The sequence below is a fragment of the Microtus ochrogaster genome, chromosome 10 (genome assembly GCF_000317375.1).
Source record: "Microtus ochrogaster isolate Prairie Vole_2 chromosome 10, MicOch1.0, whole genome shotgun sequence".
NCBI lineage: Eukaryota > Metazoa > Chordata > Mammalia > Rodentia > Cricetidae > Microtus > Microtus ochrogaster.
The window spans coordinates 31,580,459-31,603,166 of record NC_022016.1 but is presented as its reverse complement, the minus strand read 5'-3'; the positions used below and the strand labels follow the sequence as shown (position 1 = coordinate 31,603,166).

The window sequence follows — 22,708 nt, the reverse complement described above, 5'->3', positions numbered from 1 at the left end:
GTTTAAAGAGATAGGAGTTGAAATTTTGTAACCTTGAAACTTGAAATGAGTATGATCATTTACTTAGGGTAATGGATTTGAGTTTTGGAAACAGGTTAAGTAGTCCGCAAAATGCCTGAAGCCTAGGAGTTCTTTTGTGTATGGCAGCCATTATTACTGCTTACAGTTAAAGGGGCATGAGCCTGGGAATCCAGCAATCTTTCGTGTGAGGTTTCCTTTCTTCCACTCAAAATGCCACTCAAAATGCTGCAGATGCATCTGTGAACTGTTCGTACTGTCTCAGGGTGATTGTGAAAATCAAAGTGTGGCTGTGTGCTCATTAGTGAGTTGTAGCTGTTATTGTTTATATCATGTATTTATATATATTAGTGAGTTGTAGCTGTTATTGTTTAGATCATGTATTTCACTCAATGAAGTAAGATCGCTCTTTAGGTAATGAAACATTCTGTTCTTTCTTTCAATTAGCCTTGGACTCTGGATAGCTCCATCAGTGCCGAGAACAGAGCTGTCATCGAGAAAATGCTGTTGGAAGAAGAGTATCCTTCATCCATATGAGAAGAGTAAAGGTTTCAGGGTTAAAAGCGAATCACTGCAAACATTATACAAGAGGACATATATAATTGCTAGATGACTGCTTAGCAATTCGATTGTGTCATTTTATGTCATCTGAGACTGACACAGTGTTTTTGTTGTTAGTCATGTCCACATGTAGAGTGTACATATTGCATAGAAATGGTAAAAGATTTAAGTCAGAACTCCAATTCCAAACTTCCATTTTCAAAGTTATAAAAGCTAAAACTCAGAAATTCTACCTGTACAAGGCATACGTTTAGAACATGTGGAGCTATTCACATTATATTCTGCAGTTTACAGATGTTATTTGAGGGGAATTTTAAATGAGAAACAAAATAAATTGATTTCTGTCCTCCAGCCCCGGTGGGTGTTAGGTCCTTATCTGTGACTCAGCCACTGACTGATTATTCTGATTGGTTTCAGTTTAACTTTGAGACTCAGTTGTTTTTTTTTTTTTTATGTCAAATGAGAGGATATCAGTAATTTCAGAAAATTTCAGTATATCAGTAATTTCTGATTTTCTGAATTTAAAGATTACTAACAAATAGTGGCTTAAAAAAACCTTTTCCATATGCTTTTTATGGCTATCTGTCTACTCTTATTGTTGTTATTATTATTATCATTATTTATGTGTATTTTTGTTTGCATGTATGTCTGTAAACCTCTTGTGTTCCTGGTGCCTGTGGAGACCATAAGGTTGTCAGATCTTCTGGAACCGGAGTTACAGACAGTTGAGAGCTGCCATGGGAGCGCTGGAATCTAACTCAGGACTTCTGGAAGAGCAGTTATTGCTCTTTAATTGTTGAACCATCCCTCCAGCCCTCTCTGTCCACTATTTAATCCAGAACTTCGGTTATTTTATTCCAAACTGCTCTATTAATTTAAGAATGTTTTCTATATCTTTAGTTGCCATTGGTTAGCCCCTTACACTGTAATTCTTCCCACATATTGCCTAGGCTACTTTTTTTAATGAGAGGCACATTTAATCTCCAATTTCCTAGTAGCCTCATTTAAAATAAAATAAATGAATTTTTATATTATATGCCTTTTTACAACATAAACTCTCAGCTTATGTGAAAACATTGTATTTTGTGTGTGATAATATATACATGTGTGCAGAGCTTAGAGGTTGACTTGAAGTGTTTTCTTTATTCCCTCTCCAAATGATTTTTCGAGGCAAAGATTCCTATGACCCAGAAGCTCACTGATTTGACTGGCTAGGTAGTCAAAAGCTCTAAGGATCCACCTGTGTCTGGCCCCTAGTGCTGGGGTTATATGTGCACAAACCACTGCTCCTAGCTTTCTACATGGATCCTAATTAGATTCTTATGATTGTATAGCAAGCATTGATTGAACCGTGTGTCTAGCCCCAAATGAAAATATCATTAGGGTTTCATACTAAGTCTTTGGAACTCACAGTACATTTTACTTTAGCGCTGCATCTCAGTTAATGCTAGCTGTGTTCCAGATGCTTGATGCTCACATGTGACCAGTGGCCACCATGTTGAACTCTGCAATTCTACGTTATTGAACACTCAAGTAGGCACTTGTTCAGTTACAGATGTAAAAACAAGTAGAGTAAGAGTTAAACATAAGCTCATAGACACTAAATATATTTGAGAGGATAAGGAGAACCTTTATTATGTAGACATGTGGTTGATAAAGTTCAGACTTAGGGAACAGTTTTGTGGCAGGCTGGTCCAAGCAGTGCCGAGGGGTGCTTCTTCATATTAGTGTGGAGAAGAATCCTGAACTCTTTGCTGTGACTTTTAAAACTATGAAAACAGTGGTTCCCATATTACCCTACAAAAAATTTCATCTATTTTACTATTCATATTTTAGAAAAGAAGAAGATTAAGCTACTTTGTCTCAGGCATTTATGGTAGAGAAGGAAGGGAAACCAGCATCCCTGTGCTGCAGGGCAGGTGTTGTGTGTGTTATGTGATCGTTCGTTCCTACAGGCAACATGTGAAGCATGGACTTACAGCCCTGGGCAAGCTTCAAGAGGAATAGGTTTGCATTACGTTTAAATGTCTTCACCAGTCAGCCTACTTGATAGTACATAAGAATTATATGACTTTAATATTGCTTAATTTTCCTTAGTGTCTACATAGGTATTATTTGTCTAATAAATCACTTCCAGGAAAATTCTGGATTAATCAAAAGGAAGATGATAAAAAGCACACCAACAGGTAAAATCAGTTATATTACTATTAAAAGTTTTGAGTTACAAATTTAGGAACTTCTTCACAAGCTTCCTGTTTTCTCTTTCCATGTGCAGTCTGCAGAAAACAGCAAAAATCATGTATGTACCTATTCTTATTTAAAAATAGAAATCCTTTTTACTTTTAAAATTATGTGTGCTCACTTGTGTTTCTGTGTGTGTGTGTGTGTGTGTGTGTGTGTGTGTGTGTGTGTGTGTGTGTGTGTGAGTGCAGGTTTCCCCCAGAGACTAAAGGTGTCAGGTCCATTGGAGCTGAAGTGACAGGAAGTTGTTGCAGCCTGATAAGTGTGCTGGCAATTGAATACTGTAACTACTGAGCCATCTCTCCAGCCCCTTTAGACCTTTTCAAATCATTTGAAAATTATAAGAAAATTCTTTTTGGAGACAGGGTTTCTCTGTAGCTTTGGAACCTGTCCTGGAACTAGCTCTTGTTGACCAGGCTGGCCTTGAACTCAGAGATCCGCCTGCCTCTGCCTCCCAAGTGCTGGGATTAAAGGCGTGTGCCCCCACCTCCCAGCTGAGAAAATTCTTAACAATTAGATATAGTCAGTAGAAAAGCTCTCTCGTTTCAAAGGACAGGATATTATTTTGAAAGAGGGTTTTGGCATAGATGTTAGAATACATACTTTTATGCTGCCATTTATTTGCCAGAATTTTTTAAATATATCTTTCTGTTGGCAGTTTATTACAAAGTGAAGATATATTATGGATTGATTTGATTTCTTTTCGTTTGATAGTTTAAAAATCATTATGTACAATTTCATTTGGATCTGTGGCTTCTAAAATTTACCTACCAAAATTGGGCTGGGCATACTGGTGCATGCCTATAATTCCAGTAGTTGGAAGGCAGAATCAGGATTTCCACAAGTTCAAGACCAGCTTGTTCTATACAGTGAGTTCTAGGCCAGCCAGGAGTACACAGCAGCACCCTGTCTCAAAAAAAATTCTAGAAAAGTTAAAGGTTTTACAAATATGCTTTCTCTTTAATTGGAAAAGAATGGTCATTATTTAGCATTTATAAACTCGGGTTTGAGCATGAACAGACTTTGGCTTTTGTATTTTGCTATACAAAGTGAAGTCAGTGGGAAGACTGGGTGCTTGATGAAATTGGAGAGTTTCGTTAGTCTACTTTATTTCTTGTGATACAGAATTTAATTCTTAGGCTTTGGGAATATATTAATGGCTGCTCTTTGTTTTCAGTCTGAGGCCTTCTCCTTGTTCCAGAGAGACTTCTTTTGCTGTCTTTAGTGTTGTCCTCACTCAGACCCAAGATTATATTGTTTGGGGCTGGGTGGGTGTTTGTTTGTTTGTTTGTTTCCCATCACTCTCTTTCATTCTGGTAGAACTAAGGAACAGGTAAACCTTATTGCCCAGGTACCAGCTGCAGCAGCTGCTCCTTCCCCTCCCCCCTTTTCAGTAGACTAGAAGTCTTTGTTTTAGCCTGGTGACTGTCTATAACAGTGGTTCTCAACCGGCTGCAGCCCATTGGAGGTTTCAACAACCCTTTCACAGGGGTCACCTACCACTATCAGGAAACACACACATACTGTTAGGATTCATAACAGTAGCAGAATTACAGTTATGAAGTAGCAGTGAAAATAATTTTATGGTTGGGGGTTACCACATCTTGAGGAACTGCATTAAAGGGTCACAGCATTAGGAAAGTTGAGAACTACTGGTCTATAACCTTTAGCTGCATAAATATGGAATGTTTCATTTCAGTTTTGTTTTTTTTTTTTACCTTCAGGGTACATTCTCCTACAAAACCAGCCAGTTATTCAGTAAAGTGGACAATAGAAGAAAAAGAACTATTTGAACAAGGACTGGTAAGTAGAGAAATTTTTAACTTACAGTAAAATTATTCTAGAAGCAAAAATCCCCACAACTTTTAATAGGACATAAGCTTAATTCTTTATTTTTATTCAACTATCTAGCATTGTGCATAATTCACATTTTTCAGTACATATATTTGAAAACCAAAAATACCTTTTGTATGACTGTTTCACTGAAATCTCTTAGAAGTTATGAAGTATTAAATATATGTATGTGATTCAAATACTAAAAATATAACATGGAGAAATGTTTAATAAAATGACCATTAATTTTTAAACAATCAAAAGTAGGTTGTCTATTTTCTAGGGTACATGTAACTTAGAATTATACTGAATTTGATTTTGAGAATGTATATACATTTTATAGGTAGTGTATAATATTTATAGAACATTTGAATAAAATTGAATTAACATACAAATCATGAGAAGTAAAATATGTTTGTATTTTTCTAGTCAGTAGCATGAGAGCTATGTATTAGAGTGTTGTAATATAAATACATAAACTATCTAGAGGTTTTTTTTTCTTTTTTTCTATACTGATGATAGTTATGTTTGCTTTTTTCCTGTTGTATGAGAATTAAATTAACAAAATTAACTTTTGTTTTAATGATTTAAGAGTAACACCTAGCTAGTATTAACTAACTGTAGAAACAGTTCTTTTTTCAATTCAGACTTACCTAAAGTTAATGGGTGGTGTGTTGTTGATCTACTGTAGGAATATCATTGTGAAGATTTACATACTAAATAAGGTTTAGAATTGGTGTATAAATATCTATCATATATCTAGAATTGTATATTTTCTCTTTTGGACATGACATCTCCATGGGAATGCCCAGGGTGTGGTGTTGTAAGAGGCCACTTGTTTGTTCCCAGCTGCTCAGCCCTGAAATAATCACTCAGAAACTATATCAATTAAATCACTGCTTTGCCTATCAGCTCTAGTTTCTTATTGGCTATATCTTACATCTTAATTTAACCCATCTCTATTAATCTTTGTATTGCCAAGTGGCTATGGCTTACTGGCAAGGTTCTGGCTCATCTGTTTCTAGCAGTGGCTACATGGCATCTCTCTGACTCCGCCTTCTTTCTCCCAGCATTCAATTTAGTTCCCCCCCCCCACTAGCTCTACTCTTTTGCCCTATCACAAGCCAAGACAGTTTCTTTATTAACCAATGGTATTCAGAGCATACAGAGGGGAATCCCACTGTATCATAGATACAGTCTAATAGATTGGGTTTCATTTTGTGGTAACTGTTTGAAATATTACTAAATAAGGTACTCCAAAGCAAATTGTTTCTATTTTGATAACAGGCTAAATTTGGCCGGAGGTGGACCAAAATCGCAACACTAGTTCAGAGTCGCACAGTTTTACAAGTGAAGACTTACGCCAGACAGTACTTTAAAAATCAGGTAAGCGGAGTACATATTCTGTACATATTCTCTGAATGAGAATAACATTTTGGATAGAGTTAGTAAGCACAAATACTCAATACAGACAGTAAGGAGAGTCTGGATGGTTTTGTTTTTGTTTTTTTGGGGTGTTTGTTTTTTGTTTTCGTTTTTGAGATGGGATCTTACTATATAGCCCCAGCTGGCCTAGAACAGTATGACTGTCATCCTGAATGCCGAGGTTGTAGGCATGCATCATCAGCTCCAGCTGAGTAGTCTTATTGTTAGGACTTTCTTAGCTAATGTAGTTTATACTTATGTAAGTGTTTTGGCTCTTGAAAAAATTGCTTATTTTATGTGTGCTGTGTGAGTGTGGAGGTCAGAGGACATTGTGGGAATAAGTTCTTCCTTCATGTGGGCACTGGAGATTGAACTCACGGTGTTGAGCTTGGCTTACCCACCAAGTCCTCTGTCTGGCTCGGTGGTTTGCTTGTTTGCTTGCTTGTTTTTTTTTAAATTTTTTTTTAAAAAACACTTTGGAGCAGCCGTGTGCTATCTGCAGCTGACGAGGGGTGACTCAGAGTGCAGCTCCTCACACTAGTAGCTGATGGTGCTTGGTGCCGGGCTCCAGCCCTCTTCGTTGTTCTGAGGCTGCTGTCGAATGGATGCAGATCTTAAGCAGGAGAGCAGCTGTTCATGCGGTTTTCAAAGCAAACAGTGTTCCTGAGAGAAAATGTGAAGCAGCCCAGCATTTCCTCTGGGAAATGCACATTATTTTATAAACATTTGTGCTGTAGAAGAAACTTGTGGAAATTTTTGGAGTTTAGGGGATATAAATGCTACCTAACATGGTTATGAAATCTGTCTAAAAACAGAAGAGTTTTTATTATCAAGAACTGTCTAAAAATCTAATAAGCTTTTTCAGAAAGAAGTAGTCATGATCTAGTTCGTAATTTTTCATATAATTTGTTCTGTATTTAGTTGTGTATATATATTTTTAAATTAGGATATTTTATTTTTATTTTATATGTATGAGTGTTTTGCCTTCGTGTGTGTGTGTGTGAGAGTGTATGTGTGTGTGTGTGTGTGCCCACCACAGACTATACAGTGCCCACAAAGCCCAGAAGAGTTAGGGCATTGGATCCTCTAACTGGAGTTACAGAAGTTACAGATGGCTGTGAGCCTCCATTTCCATGTGAGTTCTGGAAACCGGTCCTGGGTCCTCTAGAAAAGCAGCCTGTATTCTTTAACTGCTGAGCCAGCTCTCAGTAGAATTTCTACCTGTGCTTATTTAAGATCTAGGAGCATAATAATATTTGGAAGTGCCTTAAGTGAGATTTTTTTCTAATGTAAATAATGTAAATACTAGGTGTGCTTATTCAGTATAGCAAAAAAAAAAATGGATTCAGCCTTGTTGTCTACCACCAGATGACTGGATAGTGAAACTTTGGTGTGTGTGTGTGAGAGAGAGAGAGAGAGAGAGAGAGAAAGAGAGAGAGAGAGAGAGAGAGAGAGAGAGAGAGAGAGAATACTATCCAGGTTTAAAGATAAGTGAAATTACAAAATTCATAGGCAGATGATAGACTTAGAATGTATGTATAATATTAAGCAAAACCACGCTGAGAAAGACAAAAAAATGTGTTCTCTCTCATGTGTAAGATTTTGTCAGATATATATATATATATATATATGCAAATGTATGCATGGATGAAGTCTAATATGTTGAAAAGAACACAAGAAAGGCGAACCATTAGGGATGGGATCAGACTGAGGGCAGGTGATGGACATGAGGTACGAAAGAGGATATGAAGTTGACTGCCAGTCCCTGCCAGGCAGTGGTGGCGTACACTTTCAGTTCCAACACTCAGGAGGCAAAGGCAGGCCGATCTTTTGAGTTCTGAGTTTGAGGCCAGCCTGGATTGAGTGCCTGGACAGCAGGGCTTTACAGAGAATCCTTGTCTTAAAACACCAAAACAAATCAACAAAAAGCTAATTGCTTTTCGTGTTCTTATGGGTGCATAAAAATGCATTCATTAGTGAGAGTGTAAGATCCTTCGTGAAGCTCCACAGCTTCAGAATGGCTCTTCTCACTAGATAGTGGTATAAGATTTTTAAAAGCAAGTGAAAATATGATTGCTGTTAGCATACACTTAGTTGAAAAAACACGTTACCTAATTTTTTTGTGTAAGGTGATTAAACTTCAAGTCTTAATATTATGTGGATACTGTTTTGGTTCTCAATCAGGTAAAGTGGGGTGTGGCTAAAGAACCACCAGCTCAGAAGAGCAGCAGCGATCTTCAGGTGAACCCTAAAGACGAGAGGACGAAGATGCGGGCGGCATCGTGTTTGAGGGGGCGTGCCGATCCTAACCTGAATGCTGTAAAAATCGAAAAGTTATCTGATGATGAAGACGTAGACATCACAGACGAACTGGATGAGCTGACTTCTCAGACACCAGAAAAGAATTCTGGCAGCCATCTTACTTTAGACATTCCTAATAGTAAAATCTGTGAAGCCAACCATGGAGAATTCATATGCTCGGAAGGCCCCTTAACTAAATCTTCCCGGGAGTATCTTCAGAACAAGAAGCCAAGTGAAGCAGAACCATGTTCAAGCTCAGACATTGCATCGTGGGCTATAAGACAGACCAGTAATGGTGAAAACTCAGTCGAATTAAGTGAGAAGAACAACAGACTGGCTCAAGGCTACAATGTGCAAGATGGGGAAGAAGTAACTGGTGAAAGCAAGCCCTCACCCTCTCCAGAGTCCTGTGAGAGTCGGCAGGTGGAGGACAGCCATGAGGGAGAAGAGCTTAAGCCACCAGAGCAAGAAGTGGAAATCGATAGAAATGCCATTCAAGAAGAAGAAAAGCAAGCAATTCCTGAGTTTTTTGAGGGACGCCAAACTAAAACACCAGAACGCTATTTGAAAATTAGAAACTACATTTTGGATCAGTGGTAAGAATTACATTGTACATGTTCTAAAAACTTGATATGTTGAAGTATATTAAACCAAAAGACCTCAGTCCTTATTAACCTAAATACACTGAAAGTACCTAGACTTGTTCATGGTAGCTTCTCAAGCCTCCTTTAGGCACCCAGAGTTGATATTAATGTTTTAGAGCGCTTCCCAGTTCTTTGGGTGGGGATTCTGTGTTGTCCTTCTGTTTTTCTCCTAATTTTCTCTTCTATTAAGAGTTATCCTGTCCTCTTGCAATGGCTTTCTGCTAGAACCTAGAAATGCTACTGAAGATTAACATTGACCTTATTAAATAGCTCTCCTTTCACTCACATAATGTTAATTTACATGGCTTTTAAAGAGAGCCATATTATAAACAAAGTGCTTTTGCACTGATGAACATGCTAAAGAACCATCTTCTGGCTAAGGATGTCATGAGAGTAAGGAGTCCTTAAGAGAAACACTGACATTTACGTAGTGCTTTGTGGTTTACAGAAAGCTGCAATGTATCTTCTCATGTGAGTCTTCACAACAGGCTTGTGAAATAGGCAGTGGGATCTTCTCTGTTTGAAACAGATTAGCACAGTTCTCAGATAGAGGTTTAGGGTACCTGCCTTTGATCTTTCAGCCAGTCACTGACCCAGGAAAGGTATCAGTCCAGCTCACTCGTTCTGTGACTCTGTTACTTCACATTGCCTAGCTGTCAGTTTTTAAATGCTAATTCAATTACATCTCTATTCATACCTGGTTTGGGTTTTGGAAATTAAAGGATGGATTGCCAAAATTGAAGGCCCTCAAAATAGTTTCTACCTCAGAAATGTCATGACTTGTACATACCTAATGTTATTTTAAACAAATTTTATTTGTCACATTGAATTTTGGACATTAAGTTAGTAGAATAAGTTACATAGGTAGTGTAGATTATTTGACAGTAGTTTCCTATTAGTGCACAAAGCCTATTTGATATCACTGTTTAAATGATCTTATAGAAAAGTGTAAAAGCAAAAGAAATATTTTTAAAGAGAAAAGCCTAAAGTAGAAAACAGAACACAGGTAATACTTAAACAAGGGAAAGGGAAAGTCTGAAAATCAAGAGACCTACTCATCCTTTCTTTTCCGTGAGAGCAGATGCGATTGGTTTTATTTAGGATAGGTTTTTATTAAGGTGTTGCCAGCTGTTATCACCGTTGTTCTACCACGTGCCATGCTTTGTATTTCAATTGTCTTCAGTTTGCTTGGCAGTCTCTACAGATGAAAGAATGAGGGTCACAGATGATGAGAACATGGCTCCAGGTTGCACTAGGGGTTGATCCAGTGTTTAAAAGCCGTAACTCCAGCCGAATCTTCCTTTCCTTCAGAGCATACAGTGCTGCCCTTTGACTGCTTAGGTCTGCTCAGGGAAGGGGAGGTTTCTGGTCATGCTCTCCCTGTTCTGACAGCCTGTGTTTATTTTCGTCTTGCACATACTGCCCCTGAAAAGGCCACAGTTTGTTAGTTGTCTTCTACCCTGATCCCTCAGGAATACAGCAGCGTGAAGACAGTTCTGTCTGCTTTATTCATTGAGTCCCCAGTGCTTAAGACAGTGCTTAGAATATCTTAGGTATTTCAGGTGTTACAGGAAGAAGATTGAATGACTTTGGTGAACAGAAACATTTACTGTCTAAGCCATGGGCAAGGCTGTTGAGTTTCTTGCAGAGCCTTTTGGTTAGAGAAGACAGGTGTAGACTAAGCCAGTTTTCAGGCTCCTGTCATTTTTGATTAGCTGCTTCTTCTCTATTTTCATGTCATATTCATATAGTTTGCTTTTCTTTCATTGAACACTGGAACTTCAGCTTTTCTGTAGACGTTACAATATTCTTTGTCACAATTATTTTCATATTCTATGTACTTCACAGATATGTAGACTTAAATTTTGTCTGTTGGGAGTCCTTCCCTACTCACCTTTGCTAACGTAGTCTGCCTGCTTGTTGCCCTGTATCCAGCCACCCACTTAGGCTTCTTTTTCTTTGTAGCGCTGTTATCTAGTAATGTAGTATTTATTATTCCTTTATGTATTGATAGTCATTATTGAAATTTAAGATCTTTGAAAGTAGGAACTTTGTATTATTCACCTCAAACCCTTGTTCTTAGAGAGGTGTCTGGGACATGGGATATAAGTACTTATAGAATGAAATGTGACCAAGTAGTATCTGTGCTGTCACTTAGCACCTGGGTCACTGTCTGCATCTTGATCTTATCACTTCCTCAAGTAAGTAGGTGTTGTGGTTATTCTGGCCAGCTTGTTTGTTCCCTTCTAAGATGGGACTGGTAAAACCTTTCTTTTAGAATTATGAAGGTTGAACATGTGTACCTAACAATGCAGCATTTGGCATAATCAGTAATTGATTTCTACTATTATAAGGTTGTCTGTTCCTGTTAAATTTTATATTATGCTTTCTAACGTAGTACATTAAGCAAATATATGATTATTATATGAATCTTTAATCTCATTAGGAGTTTTTAATCCCTTTGGAAATCCCTAGAGTACTTACATCTGTTTTCCTTTGAGACTACATGCTTACAATTAAAAGTGAATATACAATATTTAAATATTTAAAGCTTTTTGAGAGAGTTAGTAATTAACAGCATTGGCAAAGCTGGGAAAGCCTTGGGACGGAAAGTAAAATTCAGTGTTAGAACAGTTGCCTAGCAGCATGAGACTATTACCATAAAACAGGAAGATGAGGGGGACTGTCTCAGTACTAAATCTTAATTCCCAAAGTGCTCTTTTATTCACAGATGTAGATGTGAATCTGGTTCTGTACAAAATAAGCTGCTAATTTAAAGGTTGGGGGGATACCTGGGATCTATGGGACTTAGTACTGGGGGAAGAATATTTGTAACACAGTCACACTTACAGGTACTTGTAAGTTGTTGCTTCATTTAAAGATATTTAACTTGTGAAAAAAAGGACACTTGGGTATTTATTTGTACACAATTAGGCATTAAGTGAAGGTAAAAATTTAAGCTATTTCATATATTAAAAGTTTTCCCCAGAAATCCCTTTTTAAATGTTTCTGTTCATCCAAAATAATTGTACTTCCATCTCTTAATTAGGGAAATATGCAAACCGAAATACTTAAATAAGACCTCAGTACGTCCTGGCCTGAAGAACTGTGGGGATGTTAATTGTATTGGACGGATTCATACATACCTCGAGTTGATAGGAGCAATCAATTTTGGATGTGGTAAAAATAAAAAACCCAACAACATCTTTTACTTGGCATTTTTTTATCCTTATAGCACCCATTAATTTTTATGATGGTTCAAATTCAAGTAGATTTAAGTATTTGGAATTCAGAGAAAGACTGTAACATTATGAAATAAGTGTATCATTAAGACTTGATGTTAAACAGATTTCTGCTAATTAAACTGTTTCCCTTTGAAGATACAATTTTAAAGAAATATTTTATCTACATAATAGAAATAATTTAACAAAGAGTTCTTTGTCAAGTAAAAGTGAATAATCTATGAGAAATCTAAGGATAGTCTACTTACTTTAAAAAGATACAGGCAGGGAGCAGCATGGCTGTTGAAAAGGTTTAGATGTTGGGGCATTTTTCTGCACATACTCTAAGATCCAACAAAATCTGAAATATGAAGTGTTACTCACCCTGTACCATCTTCCTGCTAGAGATGCTTTCTAGCAGTGATTAAATAAAGGCAATAACTTATGAACCTATATATTTAGTTATAATAAAAGCACAAAAGTGTTTTAACAAGGCTGATGAGGTGCCTCAGTGGCATTTGCCCCTAAGCCTGAGACTTGAGTTTGATCACTGGGATCTGCTTGCTGGGAGAGACCCAACTCCACAAGTTGTCTTATGACTCAGACATGCACACACGTGTACACATGCGTACAGTTTTTTTTATTAGCGGAAGTCTTTCACTCTTGATTTTTCTGATTCAAAGTTGATGCATATGCATATGTCAGAATGAATTCTTCCCGATCACTGACTTCATACGACAGAGCTCTGAAGAAAGCTAGTGGTGATGAGTGCAGGCAGTGATGAGCAGCCAGGGCCTTACCACCCCTGTTTTGGAGGTGAGCTAGAGAGCTCGGCAGAAAGCCTCTGACAGGTGATTTCACTTTTGTATTGAGAATGAACAGTCTGCCTTAGGGTTACTCTTCCACATTGAGGCATTGGTGCCCCAAGCTCTGTGTAGATGCCAGCTATTTGAGAAGTTAAGCTATTGTAGCCGCAGCCACAGAGATGACATGTTTTCTGTACTAAACTGTCACGGTCAGCAGAGTGGACTCAGTACTCATTTAACCAGAAGTTATACGAGTTACTTATTCTTTATAATGGCTTTTACTGAGCAGCATTAGCAGCATTATTCCTTTGAGAACTAAGAGGCACATGAAATGTATGGTTGTGGGATCAGAACCATGGAGCTCAGCTGTAGTCAGTATAGTATATCTTCTTGTTTAACCGATTTCACAGAGTAATAGATTGTTCTGTCTTTCCTGAATTCCAACAGAGCAGGCAATATATAACAGGCCACAACCGGTCGATAGAGTACGAGTGAGTGACAGGACAGATGCAGAAGCGGCCTACCAGCTCGCCCGGCGCCTGCAGTCTATGGTAAGCAGCTGTTCTACTAAACAGACGGCCTCTGAGTGGAAGAACATGTTTTCTCTTGTGTTTCACCTCAGCTAGTTAATTTTCTGGCTTCTGTTGACAAAAATCAACCAAACTCGAAAACCCTTCAAGTCCACTGCCAGAGTCTATAGAAACATCTTCTACTAAAGTGGCCCTGGGCTGTTTGTTTTGATTTATAAACCTAACACGTTAGGTGCTAGAGAGATGGCCCAGCATAAGAGTACTTGTTGCTCTTGCAGAGGACCCACGTTCAGCTCTCAGCACGCACATCATGCAGACCACAAGCATTTGTAACTCCAGTTCCAGAGGAACTGACACCCTGTACTGGCCTCCTGGGCATCTGACATGCATGTAGTACACAGACATACATTAAGGCAAAACACACATAAACATTAAGAAAACATAAAAACAAACACAGCTACACACACACCAGCTGAGTGTGGTGGCACATGCATTTAACCTCAGCACTGAGAAGGTAGAGACAGGCAGATCTCAGGGAGTTCAAGACCAGCCTGATCTCCACAGTGAGACCCTGTCCCAAAAACAACAGTTATCCAGTAAGTATCCTATAAGGAAAAATGTAATAAGTTCTCATTCACATTGCAGTGGTGACAGGTAAAATAAGGCTCGGACTATTTTGGCTGTGAACCATTTCTATCTGAATTTGCTGTCTTCAGAAAGGTTATTGTCAAGTGACTCTTTGGAGATCGTGCAAGTTACACACCTCTAGCAGCTGGTCCAATTTAAAGACCTCAGATGCGAGGTTTTCAAAACTAGCTGAGTCGCAGGTGCCACACGTTCTGTAGTGTTTCACTGTTTGAATTAACTTGGCAATGGCCTTTAAATCTGGGGTAATCATTTTGCTTCTGTTTTCACTATATCTTTTGCTGTTGTTCCTTTCTACCACAGATAATTAGAAGCAAATCTGTTTTCTTGGTCCTTCTTTCTAGTCTTCACAGTATTTTTTCCTGGTATTTTAGCTCCTAAGTGGTAAAAGAAAGGAAGATAAAGAAGAAATCAAGTAAAATGCAGAGAGTCATCAGTACCATGTGTTCAAAGTGGTACCTCGATGCCCCCACTTAGCTCCTACCCTGCTAGCTGCTGCTAGTGCCCATGAGTTGGTTGAGTATCTCTAAGCAGAGAACTGGCTTAGCTGTGATCAGCAAAATACAGTTTAGTGAGTTGATGATCAGACATTAAAATAGTCAGGTAATGGAGATTTAGATAGTTATTATTTAAGTTTTGTGTGTTTGTGTGCTGAGGAGTTTGTGAGTTTTGTTACATTTTGCCTTTATTTTTTTCTTAATATAGCGTACAAGAAGGCGTAGGGTCCGAGACCCATGGGGAAATTGGTGTGATGCAAAAGACTTAGAAGGGCAAACATTTGAGGTAATTTTGACCTTATTTGTGGCTTGTTCTTGAAAACTTGTTTGTCTCATTATTTTAATAACTGTATATTATACTAATTTCATTGTTGAAGTGTATGTCCTGTTCCCTTGTCAGTTTATTGAAAAGTTTTCAAACCAGAGGTATCTGTAGTACAGTTAACTAGGAGTCTGACTTGCACTCAGACTTTTGATTCTTTATCTCTAAGTCAAGAATAAGTGCCAGCCGGGCGGTGGTGGCGCACGCCTTTAATCCCAGCACTCGGGAGGCAGAGGCGGATCTCTGGAACTGCAAGAGCTGGTTCCGGGACAGGCACCAAAGCTACAGAGAAACCCTGTCTCGAAAAACCAAAAAAAAAAAAAAAAAAAAAAAAAAATAAGTGCCAGACTAAGGAGTTGGTGTGCTCTATTCATTTCATTAACTGATGTTCCTTTGAATAATGTTTGTGAAACCAATTAAAATAGTGTTCTAAACCTTAGGCATACTTAATTATAAATATTGAAGTGTTATTTCTATAGAAATTGGGACCCTGAAAGAAAACATAGGCAACAAATACGCATACATACACACAAGCACACATGTGTTTGCATATAGAATCAATTGTAGATAATTAGTGTAATAGAGTGGAAAGAAGGCATAAATATATTTTTATTAACTTTGTTGTCTCAAGTAACTACTTAACTGCACTAAATCTCAAATTTTAATTTATGAAATGTGCTCTCTTCTTGTGCCCAGAGTCTGAACCACCAAAAACCACCAAGAGACCAGGTCTGATGCAAAAGCAGAGTCTTTTAAATTACAAGTTAACTTGGGTCCTCTGTCTGTCTGACACAGCGGGTGGAGTAGGAGAGACCAGGAGCCACAGTGGGGCAGGGCATTTTTGGGGGTAATTTAAGCGGTTGTGTGGGGGGGGGGGGGGGGGTCTGGGGAATCTTTTCAGGATTGGCACACCTTCAGACTCAGGGAAGGTGTCCTAAGTTGATTGGTTAGCTGCAGCTGCAGAAAGATGGCTGTACCAGGGGTGGTTCCTGCATTCTATCATTATCAGAGCATAGCCAGAGCCACCAGCTAACTTCTGATTGGTTCCTTACCATAAGGAAAACTTCTGGCAGCTTCTTCCCCATAACTAATTAGGGCAAGATCGGGGAGCTCAGCACATTCTGAGTCAGGGCCTACATCTTGCTGGTCTTTTCTGCAGTCTGTTGTGACTGCCAAAGGTGGGGGCTGGGTGAGGGTCTGGGCCCTTCATCCTGAAAGGATTTAAAAGAAATGAGATGAAGCATAGTAAGGTCCTAGTGTTAGTCATTCAGTAAGCCTGCTTATAGGTACTCAATAAATGTTACCTTTCTCATGCTCCTTCCCCACTTTCCTGTCTCTAACCTTACACCGAGTCCTCTTGTTGGCATATTGATAAGTAATCCATGGTTCCTTCCATAAGGTTGGTCTAAGGATATGAGGTACTCCCAAAGAGTGTGATGAGGAAAGAGTTTGAACCAAAGGATCAGGAGAAGAATCATCTCAAAATGTAGATGGAAGCATTCTAGGCTGAGGGAGTTGCACAAGCAAAGGTACAGATACAGGAAAATGTTACTGTTCTGGGAAAGGTGCATAGTCTGTTAAATTAGAGTGTAGGGGTGGTCGTAGAAATGACTAGATCAAGAACATTAGTGTGTTTAACTTCACAGCACACTGTGACAGTGATTGCTGCTGCTATTATTTGTTTTCTAAAGAAGAACTCAGCAGTGGCCTCTCGGCTGATAATGAACAGAACCATACACTTCTGCTCCAGAATTTTATGATGTTGGGGCATCTCACTCCCACTGTGCCAGAGATGAGACCAGGGCCTCATGTGTGTTAGACAAATTACTACTTTACCACCCTCAGCTGTTGAAATCTGCACTCTTGATCATTACACGGTGCTGTCTTAAGTTGTAAAAGAAAAATTAGCCACCTGAGCCCTGGAAACTAGAAACGAGCAATAAAGATTTGGAGGTTTTTGGAACTCAAGGACGGATACCCTTGATTGAAATGGGCAAGTCAGGAGAAGAAACACAATTTCATTTTGATAAGGCTATATATTTTGGCATAATTTTAAAAGTTATGGCCCAGTATTTATTAGTAGTGAGGAAGCAGTGCATACTGACTTGGTCGGTCTTGCTCTCACATGTCCTTAGCTGTTTGATTTCCTCTGCATGAGAAGCTGATGGACTCTTTGGTTGGCTGTTTTGTTTTAGCATCTGTCTGCAGAAGAGTTGGCAAAAAGAAGAGAAGAGGAAAAGTGCAAACCTGTTAAATCTTCAAAAGTTTCAAAACTACCAAAAAGGTACAGTGTTATATAATGTATTTTCTTAACTTAACACACAAATACGTGAACAAATAACCAGTAGCTTCTGTAGATGCTTTGTATACAATGTACATGGAGGTGATCAGGCATGATGACGCATGCCTTTAATCCCAGCACTTGGGAGGCAGAGGCAGGTGAATTTCTTTGAGTTCGAGGCCAGCCTGGTCTACAAAGTGAGTTCCAGAACAGCCAAAGATACACAGAGAAACCTTGTCTCAAAAAAAAAAAAAAAAAAGAAAGAAAGAGTAAATTTTAATTTGTAGAATTGTCTGAGTACATTGAATTCCTTGATTTTCTAGGCATCTTGCTTTGGTCTTTCACTTTTCAAAGCAAGATATTAAAAAATGCTGTTATAGCACAAATAATAAAAACTCAGAGACAGCTATTTGGGTTCAAATTTTCTGAAGATCAGAAAAGCAAAGACCTCAGATCAATGAGATGCTATCCTCATGAATCCTGAAGACTGCACACTCAACTGAGTTACTGTCTCTCCACCAAGCCATATTGCTCCTGTCTCCAACCTCCTAGTGCTAGGATTAAAGGCGTGTGATCCCAGCTGCTGGGATCTCCTTTGTGTGGGCTGTTTCTCTTATAGACTGATTCACTCTTTTGTAGCCCAGGGTAGCCTTGAACTAACAGAATCATCTGCCTCTGTCTCCCGATTCCTGGAATTAAAGGTGTGTGCCATCACTCCCTGGCCTGTATGGCTGACTAGGATGACTGCTTTGCCCTCTGATCTTTAGGCAAGCTTTACTTATCAAAGCACAAGTAGTAGTACTGTATGCTGCAGCAGTTGTATTTCCTCGGCAGGGCCTGGTTCCTCGCTTATAAAATAATTAAAGTGGCTGGTGTTGCTTGCTGTGTTTTAAGTACTTTATGTGAACCCACTCAATTCCTTGATAACCCTTTGCAGTGTGAGTATCATGTCCATTTTACGTTAGAAAAACTGAGTGACAAAGAAGTGGCCATGTAGTATTTGGTCATGCTACCTAGTGTGAAAACTGATTTAAGCCCAGGAATCCTTAGACCTGGTATGTAACTCAGCACATTGTCAGTTACTTCTGCAAAATGGAAATTGAACCGTACCCTGTTGACAGGTGGGCTAAGTATTTTTTTAAAAAAAGGGAAAAAAAAAAACACTAATAAGCCTAGACTCCTTCCAGTATTCATACATTTTATTTTCTGAATCTCTGTGAAATTTAGCTTTATTGTTATTTTTTAACTGTTCTGTCTTGCCAGGAACCTTTTAAATCCACACGTAACTTTTCTCAATCTTTGTACTTTTTTTGCATTGATTCATCTGCATTGCAACAAAGTTGTTACTTTTTCTATTATCTATCACCTGATAAAAAGGTCTACTGGAATAAGCCGCGGAAATCGTTATTCAGCCATCTAATGTACTTTAGCACAGCTAACCCATATGCCTTTATCTTATTCACACACAGATCATAGATATCTTGCTTAAAACGCAGATTTGAAAATGGTAGTATCGGGGCTGGAGAGATGGCTCAGTGGTTAAGAGCATTGCCTGCTCTTCCAAAGGTCCTGAGTTCAATTCCACATGGTGGTTCATAGCCATCTGAAATAAGGTCTGGTGCCCTCTTCTGGCCTGCAGGGATACGCACAGATAGAATATTGTATACATAACAAATAAATAAATATTTAAAAAAGAAAAGAAAATGGTAGTGTCTAGTTTAAAACAAATCATTCCTGCCAACACTGTATGTACACTTACTGTGACATATTTTTCATGAACCCATTGATATTAATTACCTCTTTGCTCATCTAGAACGTTACAGGTATTCAGTATCTGATGCTCCTCTTTCCAGTATGAACTGTTTGTGTTTTGTCTGTGAAGTGTCTGTAGCCATCCTCAGCAGCCCTTCAAGAAATACCAACCTGCTCCTGTCTGTATATGTCCACAGACATCCTTAAGTGTATTCTCTCGCCAACATTTCCAGTCTGTCTCAGTCTGCATTATTGTTATACTCTTACCCTCAAGCCATTTCTCCAGTGCATAAACCGTTAGTTTTGGTTTTTTTTTTGGGGGGGGGGGTCATTTTGTTTTGTTGTTTTGACACAGTCTGTCCCAAAGTGGTTCCAAACTTGAGGTCTAGCTGAGAATGACCTTAAACTACTGATCCTCCCGCTTCAACCGCCCAGGTGCTAAGATTACAAGCATGGCCTATCTCACCCATCTTACTTTTCATTCAGTTCATTTAAAGATCTTTTTATTCAGTTTTTAAAATTCCTACATGTTTTGGGCCCTGGGACAGAAGCCTCATTAAAAATAAAACACCCTTCCTCACAGATGCTTTGTCAGATGGGAATTCAGCATGCTGCTCTTTGCAAGTTGTCCTCCTAGAAACATTGCCAGTTGCTTTTCTGTCTATAAACATTGTTCTGATACCTGGAGATACAGTTCAGTAATTAGGAGCACTCACTACTCTTGCAAAGGACCTAGGTTCAGTTCCCAGCACCCATATGGAGGCTCACAACCATCCATAACTAGTTCCAAGGGATCTGACATCCTCTGGACCTTTGTAGGTACCAGTTACACATACATATCTACATTTAGGCAAAACACTTACACACATAAAGTAAATTTTTATGAATCTAAAAACAATAGTAAATTTTAAAAATTGTTCTGCTATCTTCTTTGAAACTTAATTTTAGTGGTCAAAGCCTTTTTTCTGGTTTGCACATGCTTTTGTGTTTGGCCTTGTTTAGATTCCCCTCTCCGTCTCTTTACGTTCTGAAATAATGTCAGGGCTTTCTGTTTGCTTTGCTTTGTGTAATAGACTTGCTTGTTACCCTTCGTTTAGAAAGTATTTATTGAGTCCCCGCTGTAGTGGATCTGTTAGGATACTGATAAGTATTGGTGTGCATGTGTTTCCTTTGAGACAGTCTCAGTATGCATCCCTGGTTGGCCTAGAGCTCCCTCTGGAGACCAGGCTGGCCCTGCCTCCTGAGCAGTGGGGCTTGAGGCATATATCACAACAGCCTGACAAGCTGTTTTGAGAAACTTGCTACTTGAACTTCCTGAACTTACACTATCTCCTTCAGTTGAAGAGCTGCATCTGCTCACCAGCTCCTTCAGTTGCTGAAGTTGCTTTGTCCCAGAGTTCCTGCTTCCTGTCAGACCTAAAAGGACATGTGGCTCCTCCTTAGAAGGGTTCTCCTGCTCTAATATTTGTTCATACAGGCAGAGGTTTGAGTTTATATTATTACTAGTTTTTCAAATTAGTGATTAATCCTTTTTCTTTTTCAGCTCACTTGATCCCTTCCAACTGATACCTTGTAATTTTTTCAGTGAAGAAAAGCAGGTATTGATATCAATGAGTAATCACAAATAATGTCTCCATGGGACAGGAAATACTTAGTCTTTGCTGTTTGTGTGAGGCAAGTGTGTGGGGGTATTGGACACAGCAGGGTACAGTGAGGATCGGTGGCCCAGCCGGGCAGAAGGTGGGAGGGAAGAGCAGTTTGCTGCTAGGACTTTGAAGCTTAGTTGTTTTTAAGTCTCATTTGTACTGAACTTTGATTAATGATGAAAACTTGGTGGGTAAGGAAAAAAGGGTGGATATTCCAACTGTGAGAACAAAATGTTTTTTGTTTTTATGCTTTTGTGCTTTTTGGGTTTTTTTTTTGTTTGGTTTTTGTTGTTGTATTTTATGTTTTTATGTTCTCCTTTTTTTTTTTATATATATTCCAGGAGCCATTTCAGGTGAAAGTAGCTTCAGAAGCACTATTAATAATGGATTTGGTAAGGATAACCTATTGTACTTCACTTAGTTATTCTGGTTTCTGTTCTTGAATTTCCATTATTCGTTTTTTATAGGTCTAAGAGAAAGTGGAAGACTTATATTTCAGATTTTAACTATTTTCTTTATAAGAAATCTAATTTCTTTTGAAGGAAAGGCAGACAATTGCACGTTTCCATATTTTAGAAAAAATAAATTGCTGTGAGTTTTGCAGATTGTCACCCATTTTCTAATATCCTGTGTCTACTGCCTGGTAGATGACTGACATCCACTACATGTAAATCACAGAGGCTCCTTGTGTGCCCTTTACTGCAGACCCTCTAACAGTTGTGTGTGTTTGAGGTCATTGACTACAGGAGGTTCTGGAGGGACTCAGTCTGTCCTTTGAAAGCAAATGGTATCTTCCTTTTAAGTGAACGAGTTCCATCTTCCTCTGTGCTTCAAAGCGTGATGGCAGCAGGAAGGGGCTGACACCTGAGTCCCTGCTTCAAGCCCCACTGCCAGCTCCTTGCTGTCTCTGTTCAGAGCAGCGCAGCTGCCGCTGTGCAGCTGTCCTAGGATTCTTCACTGGCTGCGTGTGTGAATAAGGTCTGAGTCTGTCCTGTTTCCCGTAGCATGCTCACGTGTCTATGGCGGAGGTGATTGGGCTGCTAGGAGGAAGATACTCAGAGGCTGAGAAGACCCTTGAAGTAAGTCTTAATGTTTCACACAGTTCAGTTACCAAGTCTTGCTGCCATACCAAATATTTTATAGAATTCAGAAAGTATAATTGGTTTTTATCAGGACATGTGAGAATATGCAAGTATAGAAAGCTAAGTATTCAGAAGTGACTTAGCATTCCATTTACTGAACATCTGTTTCCTATCAAGAGGAAGAGGATTTTGCCAGCCTTGGCTACCCACTACCTTCCCCAGTGAAAAGCTACAACTTTTAAGGGCAGTAATGTATTCTAGTGCTTGTGGGTAAATGCTGGCGTACTTCATTCTGCTGAAATTATTTTCATATGTAATAGGAATTTTTGAAAATGCCTTTGGGTGGGTGTTATGGTGCAACCTAGAAAACTAACCATTATCATGCCTTTTAGATTAGAAAAATGCTACCTGAGTTTGTAGACTACAGTCTCACTTTTGGGGTTTATTTGGCAAGTAATCTAATTGGTAGGATTTCACTATAATGTAAGAACAATCCTTTACAGGTCTGTGCAGCAGAACCGTGTAACAGTTTGAGCACAGGACTACAATGCGAGATGGATCCTGTATCACAAACACAGGCTTCAGAAACCTTGGCTCTGAGAGGCTACAGTGTTATTGGGTGGTACCATTCTCATCCTGCCTTTGATCCGAATCCATCTTTACGAGATATTGACACACAAGCTAAGTACCAGGTGTGTTTATAGTGCTACGTACCTACATTTTGTAAATTATTATAATCCTCCTATTGATTTTTGTGAAATAAACATGTTATTTTTAGCTTACACTAACATTCTTTACATCTTCAGTTTTGAAATAACGTGCTTCTTTTCTTATTAAATAAGTAAGCATTGGGAAAGTCAGCAATTGAGTGTGGGCAGGTGTGTGTGTGTGTGTGTGTGTGTG

The 22,708-nt window shown here is 38.8% G+C and overlaps 1 protein-coding gene across 5 annotated transcripts in view; it reads left to right on the top strand.

The window, feature by feature from the left end:
• Mysm1 (Myb like, SWIRM and MPN domains 1) overlaps positions 1 to 22,708 on the top strand; it is a 39,256-nt gene that overhangs the window by 5,541 nt on the left and 11,007 nt on the right. For 4 of the 5 annotated variants that reach the window (XM_026781954.1, XM_026781953.1, XM_005352743.3 and 1 more), the window contains exons 3-16: positions 466 to 536; positions 2,688 to 2,765; positions 2,855 to 2,878; positions 4,545 to 4,623; positions 5,941 to 6,039; positions 8,263 to 8,975; positions 12,073 to 12,203; positions 13,498 to 13,601; positions 14,931 to 15,008; positions 17,240 to 17,328; positions 20,621 to 20,675; positions 21,065 to 21,115; positions 21,728 to 21,802; positions 22,309 to 22,497. In XM_026781954.1, the coding sequence (XP_026637755.1) occupies positions 466 to 536; positions 2,688 to 2,765; positions 2,855 to 2,878; positions 4,545 to 4,623; positions 5,941 to 6,039; positions 8,263 to 8,975; positions 12,073 to 12,203; positions 13,498 to 13,601; positions 14,931 to 15,008; positions 17,240 to 17,328; positions 20,621 to 20,675; positions 21,065 to 21,115; positions 21,728 to 21,802; positions 22,309 to 22,497 (1,836 nt within the window). The remainder of the gene's footprint in view (positions 1 to 465; positions 537 to 2,687; positions 2,766 to 2,854; positions 2,879 to 4,544; positions 4,624 to 5,940; positions 6,040 to 8,262; positions 8,976 to 12,072; positions 12,204 to 13,497; positions 13,602 to 14,930; positions 15,009 to 17,239; positions 17,329 to 20,620; positions 20,676 to 21,064; positions 21,116 to 21,727; positions 21,803 to 22,308; positions 22,498 to 22,708) is intronic. The other variant, XM_013348261.2, reaches the window with a different exon arrangement.